At 36.1% G+C, this 11,535-nt stretch overlaps 1 protein-coding gene across 8 annotated transcripts in view; it reads left to right on the forward strand.

The window, feature by feature from the left end:
- The window catches only part of zgc:103755 (uncharacterized protein LOC449988 homolog), a 51,634-nt gene extending 41,765 nt beyond the window's left edge, over positions 1–9,869 (forward strand). For 3 of the 8 annotated variants that reach the window (XM_067367219.1, XM_067367217.1, XM_067367220.1), the window contains exons 12-15: positions 3,173–3,296; positions 6,367–6,434; positions 6,589–6,664; positions 7,988–9,869. In XM_067367219.1, the coding sequence (XP_067223320.1) occupies positions 3,173–3,296; positions 6,367–6,434; positions 6,589–6,664; positions 7,988–8,381 (662 nt within the window). In that variant the 3' untranslated portion in view covers positions 8,382–9,869. Of the gene's footprint in view, positions 1–1,690; positions 3,297–6,366; positions 6,435–6,588; positions 6,665–7,987 lie in introns of those variants that run through there. The other 5 variants (XR_010892514.1, XR_010892511.1, XM_067367218.1 and 2 more) reach the window with 4 other exon arrangements.
- The last annotated feature ends 1,666 nt before the right edge of the window (positions 9,870–11,535 follow it).

Raw genomic sequence — 11,535 nt, forward strand, 5'->3', positions numbered from 1 at the left:
TAATAATAAAAAAAGAGTAGCTAAACTATTGCCATAAAAAGCCTAAAAATGCTCGCTCTAGTCCACTAATTAATGACCACTGAGTGCTGTTGAACTCAGCTCTGTGTTTTCTGTGGAGAGCACTTTCATGTAGCAGGCAGCACAGTAATTTCATCAAAATCAATTGGAAAAGCTAAAAACGGATTTGGAGAGAAATCTGGGATGGCGTACTACAGCACATATTATATTGGCAAATGTTCAGTTATATGCACAGCATATAATACAGGGACAGCTTATAATAAAATACATTATGCATTCTTTGTGAGAATTATTGGCACTCTTGATAAATAAAGAATCCAGTGAAAATAAATCTGCATTAATCCTTTTCATTCAAAAAAATTCACAAAAATATAACCTTTCATTGCAACAAAAGAATTAAAAATGGGCATATAATCTCTTTACGCAATTTTTTTTTTTTTCTCCAATACACATTGGCCACAATTAATGTCTCCCTTTTATTCAATACGTTTTGCAACCTCCTTTTGCCAAGATAACAGCTCTGAGTCTTCTTTAATTTCTGATGAGGTTGGAGAACACCTGACAAGACATCAGAGACCATTTCACCAAACAGAATCTCTCCAGGTCCTTCAAATTCCCAGGTCCACCCATTTTTGTCTTGATTTTGATGGTTGTTTTGGATCATTGTACTGATGGAAAATCCAGCCATGGCCCATAACAAGATTTCTAGCATAGGCAGTCAGGATTTGATTTCATATGTGCTCAGTGTAAATGAGTACACCCCCTTTGAAAAGTAACATTTCCTGAATGTTGACAAGACTAAGCTTAATATAACATCTGTTTAACTTATAACATGAAAGTAAGGTTAATAATATAACTTAGATTACACATTCTTCAGTTTTACTCAAATTAGGGTGATGCAAAAATAAGTACACCCCACAGCAAAAACTACTACATATAGTACTTTGTTTGGCCTCCATGATTTGTAATGACAGCACTTCTAGGCATGGTATGAATAAGTTGGCGACATTTTTGCAACATCTGTCTTTTTCCATTCTTCAAGAATGAGCTCTTTTAGAGACTGGATGATGGATGGAGAGTGATGCTCAACTTGTCTCTTCAGAATTCCCCATAGGTGTTCGATTGGGTTCAGATCAGGAGCCACTGAATCACTTTCACCCTGTTCTTCTTCAGAAATCCAACCGTGTCCTTAGATGTGTGTTTAGGATCATTGTCATGTTGGAAAAGTGCATGACTCCCAAGGGCACTGGGTGATGGTAGCATCTTCTCTTTCAGTATAGAGCAGTACATCTGTGAATTCATGATGCCATCAATGAAATGCAGCTCCCTGACTCCAGCAGCACTCATGCAGCTCCACATAAGGACACTGATACCACCATGTTTCACTGTAGGCACCATGCATTTTTCTTTGTATTCCTCACGTTTGCGACGCCATCCAGTTTTGAAGCCATCAGTTCCAAAAACATTTATCGTGGTCTCATCACTCCAGAGTATAGAGTCCCAGTAGTCTTCATCTTTGTCTGCATGGGCCCTGGCAAACTCGAGGTGGGCTTTTTTGTGCCTAGGTTTTAGGAGAGGCTTCTTTCGTGGAGGGCACTCATGCATGTATGCAGTGTATGCTGTATTGTGTCACAGGAAATCATCACCCCAGTTTGGCTTTCTACTTCTTTAGATAACTGCAGTGAACTTGCATGCTGATTTTCTTCAACCCTTCTCATCAGAAGACGCTCCTGTCGAGGTGTTCCGTGGACGACCTGGACGTCTCTGCGAGATGGCTTCAGTTCCATCTTTTTAACATTTTTGTACCACTTTTGTTACAGTATTATGACTGATAAGTAAAGCTTTGCTGATCTTCTTGTAGCCTTCACCTTTCTGGTGTAAAGAAATTATTTTCTTTCTCAGGTTTTAGTGACATTTGTCTTCCATGTGGTGCCATTGCTCACAGCATGAAATGGGAAGGGGTTTTAACACCCTTTTATAGTCAACTGTCTGCTGGACACCTGTGTAATGAATAATTAGACTCACCTGAGTTGGATTCTTGTTAAATTAGACATTTGTAGTCTAAAATTTAGCTTTGCTCCAGAGACTTTCAGTGGGGTGTACTCATTTTTGCATCACCCTAATTTGAGTAAAACTGAACATTTTGTTCTCTAAGTTATATTATTAACCTTACTTTCATGTTAAAAGTTAAAAAGATGTTATATAAAACTTGATTGATAATATGATTATGATATATTATATATATGAAGATGCAAGGTTTCTGCCTGACTGACACAATTTACTTATTTTATCCAACAGAACAGAAAATGTATGTTTTTGTGGGGATAATATTTTAATTTTTTTGACACAAGGAGGCTATGGAAAAAACTTGAAGTGCCCAACTTTAAATAGAAAACTAATATCTTATTACCATATTATATTATCACAAATAAATTATATTTCAGACAGAATGAGAGCTATCGCTGCGTAAGCACTTCCAACCCCTGATAGGTGTGACCATCATTACATATAATGAAACACATGTAGCGTGAAGCTTGATAACTTTTCCAACACATGCCAGGGGTCGATAGCCCCTTATAAAGGATTTGGACTTGTTGAATGACGTCTAGCCTCCAGAACATTGGATTTGCTAATTTGCTCTAAGCAGCTGTCTTAAAGTTTGCTGCTGGAAAAGAACTTAAGTGCCCTCATTTCAACCAGACAGTAATGACTTTATATTCATGTTTATTTTATTTTTTTTGTGTGTGTGTGTGTGCGCGTGTTTTTTTTTTTTTTTTTTTTAAGAAAAATAACATGGATCTGTGCCATTTTATTGTTGGGGTACCCTAAGGTGAAATCCATCATCTTCACAATGCGCCCTTTTCACCTGCTATTCATACATTCATAGAATAACGCTCACCCTCTGCTTTGTTTACTGAAAAGCAACTGTTTGTTTGTCCTTCCATTACAAAGCATTACAAAGCTTTTGGAAGGAATAACTGGATTTACTCAAATCACAGGATTTGGTATTCGTTTGTTTAGGCTCGAGCTGTACTGAGAGATGACAGATTGGAGATTGTTTACCAAGCTCAGGTCGGCGAGCGAATCGCTACATTTCTCAAAATGTGTGTGCTTATACATAGTGTGTGTGTGTGTGTGTTTGTGTCCCTGACAGGATTTTGGTTGGGGATTGAGTTGGACAAGCCGAGCGGAAAGAATGACGGATCAGTTGGAGGAGTACGATACTTCAGCTGTCCTCCTAAACACGGAGTCTTCGCCCCACCCTCACGAGTTCAGAGGCAAGTGTACCATGGAGAATTTGCAGCCATAACCGCATCTTAACTGAGTCTTATTTCTCGTGTCTTGCTGACTTTTAGCATGATTATTTTTAGCCGACTGTGTCTTTGATTGTTGGATAGAGATTTCGACCTTTCTGTACAGCAGCATTAATAAGATTGTGCATCGACATTTGTAAGTCATTTCTGCATGAGGGACGTAATGGCCCCCACAAAAAATTAACTGCCCTGCATTCATCCTCAAAAGACATTTACTAGCAACACTGGTATCACAGATAAAATTTCTAGATATTGTTAGACTTCTGACAGACAATAACATTTGTGAAAAATTCAATACTATTTGAAGGATGGGTCAGAACGTGGGCTCTTTTCACATAGGCTATTTAGGAATCACCTAGCAACCACCCACAACACCATAGTAACCACATAAACATGCTAAGAACTGCTCACAATACTTTATCAACCGCATAGAAATGCCCTGGCAGCCACCTAACCTAGGTTTTACATGCAAAAAAAAGTCACATTTCTTCATAAAATGTAGTTTATATTTGACTTTTGCTTGTTTAATTTGACAAGTAGATATTGGGAAAGGAATTACTTCCTTTCTACTTTCTTTTGATTAAAATCCAGCCACTTTTTCTTTGTATTCGATTTACTTTTCTTTTGTCAGTCTTCTATTACGACTCTAATCCTTCCCATCGACAGCGGTCTGCCCTCCATTTGTCCCTCTGTACCTTTTACGGCTTTCATTCCCCTGCTGGTTATTCAACAAATGATCAATGTTCATATCTTCTCCATCTGTCATGAATCATATATTCTTAATTCAGAACCATTCACCTATGCCATATTCCTCTCTTTTTTTCTCATTGTATTTCTGTAAAGAAGCTGAGTGACTGATAAGCACATTGTTCTAGAAGCTTTCTTTCATTCTGTCTTCTTAATTAACCCTCGGGGCAGCCACAGGCACGCAGGCAGAGAGATCCCAACCGCTTCCTTTCATTTTGTCAGAGGCTCTTTAAGTCAAATTGAAACAGCCACTATTTATTTCTTGATGCATTTTCCTCATCTTAAAGAGATTCTCTACCCAAAAATGAAAAATCTCTCATCATATCACTATCATTCCATCCCAGATGACTTTCTTTCTTCTGTGGAATTCAAAGAAAGACTTAAAAAAAAAAAAAAAAAAAAAAAGTCCATATGGAACCCTCAAAGTTGACTCTTCAAAAACCACGCAAAATGAACACAATAGTAGCCCAAATGACCCCATCAATGTCTTTTGAAGCGGAACAATAGGTGTGTGTGTGAGAATAATACTAATATTTGAAACTTTTTAAATTATAAACCATCATTTCCGGCCGACTTATCATGCGCACATTCATGAGTTAACCAAAACGTCATGTGATGTAAGCGTGCGCAAGCTTCGCAACATGCTTACATAGTGCTTCACAACGCTCACGTGAACATGTATATGACTGTTGGCCGGAAGGGATGGAATGTTTAGCTTCCTTGAGGAAACATTATACGCATATCATTAAAGATGGCATCGATGATTGGTCGGGAAGCGATGTGTAGTTTGACACGTTTCTTGTCTACGATACGACAGGAATTTAGGAGTCAAAATCGCATAATCTGACAGTGACTTTTGTAAAAATATTGTGTGGTCTGAACCCAACATAAATAATGTCATAATTGTAATTTTTCACACCAAAAATGATAACATAAAGATTATAATAACTATATAATTCTATATAACATTCTGTTTATTATTAGCACATGCTGTAATTATGTCATCTACCACTTTAAATATTTGAGCTCTTTAAATTCTGGTGGATTCTGATTGGCTGTCAATGTTTATTTTTGTTCATCAGATGGAAAAAAAAATCATTCTCACAGTGATTCCAACACTATCGCTCCTCTGTATCATTATCGTAAAACTCGTAGTGTGATTATTTTTCTTTATTCTAAAAGAATTAGAATGATTGAATGAAAACTTTAGCATTCTAGTTATCATCCTTGATGTGAACGGGCCTTTAATTTAATTTATTTGTGCTTGTTATTCCAAAGTAAAAACTTTTCCTTTTTGGCTCACGTCATCTTGTCAATGAAGCAGAGAATATAATGTTAACCTGTAGCCAAATAGTTATTATTATAATGTTGTAGTTTTAGGCTACTATTGTAGTCAATGCAGCGTTTCTAATGTTGCAATGTTGGTTGATGACAGGAACAATAGCAAATAAAGGTACATTTAAAAAGAACCATAACCATTCAGATATGCTGAGATGATATGCTGAGGGTCTTAATAAACACTTTATTTATAGTAATTTACTGTATAGTCCATAATTATTATTATTATGATTGCTATTTTTTAATTCATTTTTTTAAGCTCCTCAAACATTTGTTGGGACTATTATAATGGCACTTAATTTAAAGAAATGTAGAAAAAATAATAATAATAATCTAATTGTCATACATTCTGGAGTAGTTCTCCATGCTGAGCTTGACCTTCAGCCTCCACATTCTCTTAAATAAGCCTCCTCAAAAGGGGTTGTTGGCAGTCAAGTCAGTGTGTTTCAGGAAAGGAGTATTCTTTAACAATTCAAACTCATATTTAAGTCTGGCTCTATTCTGGTATGGAACGACCACACTTCACAATCCAGTCATTTCCCGATAGACTATTTCAATCTGAAATGCATCAAATTATGGAAGTAAAATGGGTTTTGAGTACCATTTCATGTTGACTTCAAAGATATTCATTTCAAAGAGTTTTTACCTGTCCATTGGAGAATCATTCCGCTTTTTTTTTTTTTTTTTCCACTGTCCTAACATGTCAAGGTTTGCTATTTTGTTTCTGCTACATATTTACATGTCAAATTGTTTGTGACAATTTTGACAAGCATTTGTCAAAATAAACCCATGTGACTGTCACTATTTTGAGGTGATAAATTTGTTGTTTGACAGCTTACAGAGTATACGCAAGGGTAAAATAATGTGTCTTGACAGTTTTCTGGCAGAGCATCGGTTGTAAAAGTGCAGTGGAAGAAGTAATACTGAACATTCACTTTGTTTTAACTAGCAGGATTCATGGCTCAGTGGACTGTCTGTCAGAGCTGTCCTCGTCTCGGATGAACTATTCCTTCACAGGTGAGCCATTCCGGATGTCTACTGTCTGATTCCCTCTCCTCTGTCAAATCTTTTAAGACTGAAGACAGTTTAGACATTATTTTTTCATCTAAAACTGTCGTTTTCAGATATTTGGTCATTGTTTCTGTTTTTTATTTTTTTTTTTTTTAATAAGGAATTCGACGCACTCTCAGCACTTCCTCAGCCATTGCCACGCAGAGAGAACCCAATCGCAAAGGTCAAGCAAGCAGGTGGGGAATGATTTATTGTTAATAAGACTACCTTTTTCAAGTAAAGAATTTTTCACCAGGAGTTGTGGCTCGGTGGTTAATGCATGTGTTCCGCATACATCAAAGCTTGGTGCTCATGATGGAAATTTTGGTTTGAGTTATATCTTATATTCATTGTCATGATCATTTTTTGTGTTACTTGACAACAACAGTCAAAAAAAAAAAAAAATGTATTAATTACTATTTATTCATTTAGAAAAATCCAGAATTGTTTGTATTAATTATAATTGTTTTTTTTTGTTTGTTTTTTTACTGAAACACTGAAATCGAAATTAAAGTTTTGATTTAGCCGAAAACTGAAACTAAAGTTTATTTAATAATCAATTAATTAATAAAATATATTTAATTAATCCACACTCAAATAAAAACTGAGTTTTTGATAAACTTTTAATGATGTATTACTGTCTTTACTCCAATATGTTGTTGAAACAAACATTAAAAAAGTGACTATAACTTGTTTTCATGACAAATTTATTCAAACATAAATAAAGAAGACAACAGGATAAGTAAAATAGAATGAATATGTAATACAGCGCATATATTTATTTTTTTGTATTTTTTTTTTTTTTTTAACTAAGGTTTTCCTGAGGTAACGTTAGGTGACATTGTTCACAGGCTGTATTATTTACATCTTTCCGTGGTTGAAACACTGATTGAGTGATTTTGTGAGACATGGAACATTTCAGTAAGTTGTACTATACCTGTCAGCATACCTTCTGATGTTCATTCATGTTTGTTTTGTGCTGAAGAGATGATCGGTTCACATGTGCTCCACGCTACCGCCTGAACTGTGGCCGGCTACAGCGATCTTTCGCACCACATTAAGGAGCTTCAAAACCACATTTACAGTTTTAATTTCATTATAAAACTGACAGAATTTGAAAGCTCAGACAAAGCTCAAGTTCCAAAAGATGGAATTAGATGGTATGCTCACAACAAATAATGTTTTTAATGAAGTTTTGTTCATGCATCAGCTGAAAACAACAGACTAAAAGATCTCGGTTCATTAAAATGAAGATTCAGCCCCATCATCCATAGCTGACATGTTTACTTGTTGTAGCTTTTCAATGTTGTGTGCACGAAACAGAGACTGACACAGTCAAAATGCGCCATCAGAGAAGCGTTAATTAAATGTCACTGTTGCATTGAATGATTTCGGCCCTCCGAAAGTGTTTTTCAACCGAAAATTAATTTTCAGCTGAATGTTTTCGTTTGCTGAGATTTCAATGTAGCATTAATTAGTCCAGTGTATCCCATTCTCAAATGCTCTTTGTCGTCTCCCAGGAACCGTTCCAGTAATTTGCGGCGACGTTGGAGCACAGTCAGCTCTGGCTGGGGTACATCAAGGGCAAACAGCAGCGCTGGCCCAGGGCCTAACCGAGTGGGTGGCACCACCAGTTCCTCTGGCTCAGATGGCACTGTCAAACTCCACCTGGGCATGCAGGTCTTGCTAATTAGTGCCAATGAGATGGGCACCATCCGCTACATTGGCACAGCTGACTTTGCCCCTGGCCTTTGGCTCGGACTCGAGCTGCGAAGCCCGAAAGGAAAAAACAATGGTTCTGTGGGCATCCGGCGCTACTTCAGCTGCCGACCTGGCCATGGGGTTCTGGTGCGACCCAGCAGGGTCACGTACCGTGGTATCAACGGAGCCAAGCTGGTGGATGAAAGCAGCTGAGACCACCACAAACTGAAACACGGGCTTCTCATCTCTCCACCCATCTGGCTTTCGGTTCATTTCGTTTCAATGGATTTGTTTTGACATTTCAGCCAACCTGAAGAGACATTTTCTTCCACTGCACTAAGACTCAGAAGTTCACTGCTGATAAATTGTTTACTCCATTTTGTGAACCAACTTAATATTATATTTGGTAGGAAATATTACATTTGAATTCTTCAGAGCTTTTAATTTTACCTGGAGGTTTGAAGTCAGATGCGTCTGATAAAATCAACGGTAGCAATATTGGAGCACTTTAATAAGTCTCTGGGCTTGAATAACAGGATTTAAGAAGTTCAGACAATGTAATAAGTTCAATAACTGTGAATATATCAGGTCCTATAAAGCCCCTCAAAAGTTATCTCAGAACGAAGCGTAGCTTAGTTTGTCTACTCTTGTCAGCAGGTGCGAGTCCCTTCAGAACATGGCACTTACACGTTCAGAAACTCGTAATCTTTCATCTTGATGCGAGAGCGGTTACGATGAAATAATAAGCACTTTAATTTGATCATAATCCAAGATCTAATCAGCTCAGAGAATCAAAACTTGATTGCACTTGATTGTTCCACAGATGATACAGCAGTTGTTGCAGCTGACAGACTTCATCAGGTTTTTGTTTTGCCTGTAATAAAGAGGTACTCTTGAGTGAGAGATCCCTAATTGAAACTTGAGTCAGTTTTGTAAAGTCAGTCAACGATGATAAACAGACCAAACAATTAAGTCTAAATCAAGTCACCGCTAGTAGTTTCAACCCATATCAGAAGCATTTTTGTTGATATGTTTTTGTTTCGGATGTTTTAAGGTCTGTAATAGCAAATCAAACAACTGTTGCGACGAACCATAATAATGAAGCAATTAGTATTTTTCATACTTTTTGAAGAGCATTCGTATTAGAAGTTAGTTATATTAGATGATAAAATGCTTAATGAGAAGAGACTGACATATTAATTTGGATAAAATTGTTTGTTGTTGTTTTGATTTTTTTCAAAGGCAATTGTTCCGATTTTATTTAATTGGTTTTAATTATTGATTCGCTTATATTTTCCATTCCATTCCTTAATTAAATAATGTCTGGGATGAGTTTACAGTCAGTATAAATGCAAGAATTACAGATGAGTGATTCCTCAAGAATCATGTCATTTTGCACTAATGAGGAAATTAATGAAAAGGCGCTGTTTATGTTATCAGAAAATCCCGAAAAGAAGTACATGAGGGTGAAAAAAAAAAAAAAAAAAAGAATAAATGATAAGGGTTATACAATTTCCAATGTGAGTTGGGAGTCTAATTGCACATTTCAGCCTGTATCCACAGGAGTGTTTTGTACTGTATGTACATTATCTGCTTAGCTGTGTGTTGGGTGTATATTTTGACTGAATTTAAATGTAGTATTTTAGCAGTAAATAAGGATTATTAAATGTAATGCACAAAGAATGTTTGTCAAATTTGTCAGCTGATATCAATAAAAAGTTCTAATATTTTAAATAGTATTTTCTATCTCACCCTCACCCACTTAACTGTATGTCCAGATTTTATTCATACTATACACATTCATACATATTATTTAGAAAGTACATTTTTTTTTACAGTTGCAAAATGTATTCCTCATTAAATATAAAACATACTCGCTATGCAATTTTGGATGCAACAAATGTGAGTTTTAGTCAGTTCCCATCAAGTTCATCACATTAACTCTTCTGATCCAAGTTGGAAATGTTCTAAAACATACAAAGAATATAACAAATGAAAATGATCAAATAGAGAAAAAATTAAAAAATAACTGGTAAAATTCCGAACCATTGAGTTGACAAAAAGATCAGGAAGATTATTGCAAAATTATTTTTCTTTTTGATGGTAATCAGATGGTGTTTATTCTCAGCATCTGATAACTGAGCACTGGTTTATTTACATTTAAGTTATTGAATTAATATTTTTTTTTCAATGAATAAACCAAACCCAAAAGCTTGAAGTATTTGGATTTGAGCTGAGAAAAAATTAACCCAGTTTGTTGGCTCCATACTGAACTTGTGAGTCAGCGTCTTCTATATATAATGTTTATTAAAGATCCTTCTTGTGCACTTTTGAAAATTAATTTTGTTCAAATTCATATAGCCACTTAATCAAGAAAAAGGTCACATCTCCCCCTTTTTCTCTTTGGTCTAAGTTACATCTTATTTGGATCAAGAATCATCTATTAAATCAGCATGTTGTTATGTTTAAAGCTACAAGCTGTTTACATTGATAATCACAACACATCAGAAAATATGAACAGCATGATTTTGGACCAATGAGATTTTACGATTGGCGGGGCTACCCACTGTGACACTGCAGAAATTAAACTAAACTTTCAACATAAAATCTAATTGCTTGTCATGGCTGATTTGGACAATGCTAGGAAAACCACATTGCGACCATGGACAGCCATCTGCTCCATGTTTACTCAATACCATAAATTCAGAGGAAAGCTCAGTGCGTTGGACTGCCATTTGGACTCATATTTATGGAAACAGCTTGAGATGATTTGTGACATGCTGAATTAGTATCCATTTGAAAATGGGTGGAACATGGCCATGAAAGGACTCGTGTGGTCAGCATGAAAGCTTCGCTATGCCATGACATTCACACTCGCTCAAATGTTTTTAATGGGCCTAATTTTTGAAAAGAACACATTCCCGAGACATTAGGCGTGATAGATCGATAGATTCCTGCTGTTTGTGCCAGATTCTGTTCCTGCCATCTGCATGTCAAAGCAAAAATTAAGATTCATCAGACTATTTGTCAACGTTCAATTATTCATTATGGTGGTTCTGTCCTCTGTGACCTTGATTTGTAGGAGAGAACTCTTTCACCATGTCCTGCTGCCCATCAGTGTTGAAGGTTTGACTTGCTGCACAGTCGGAGATGACCTTCACCTCTGTGTTGTAATTTTGTTTATTTGTGGTCTGTCTACTATATATATCAGATTGAACAGATCAGGTCATTCTCATCCCAGGCAAATGTTATAGCTCAACAAAAATGCCACTCAAATGTTTTTTTTTTTCTTCTTCTTTTTGTAATAAATCTATTTTTTTTATATATTTTTTTTTCCTCTTTTGAAAAGTAATGGAAATGCTATTTA

Source organism: Chanodichthys erythropterus, chromosome 18, assembly GCF_024489055.1.
Source record: "Chanodichthys erythropterus isolate Z2021 chromosome 18, ASM2448905v1, whole genome shotgun sequence".
Taxonomy (NCBI): Eukaryota; Metazoa; Chordata; class Actinopteri; order Cypriniformes; family Xenocyprididae; genus Chanodichthys; species Chanodichthys erythropterus.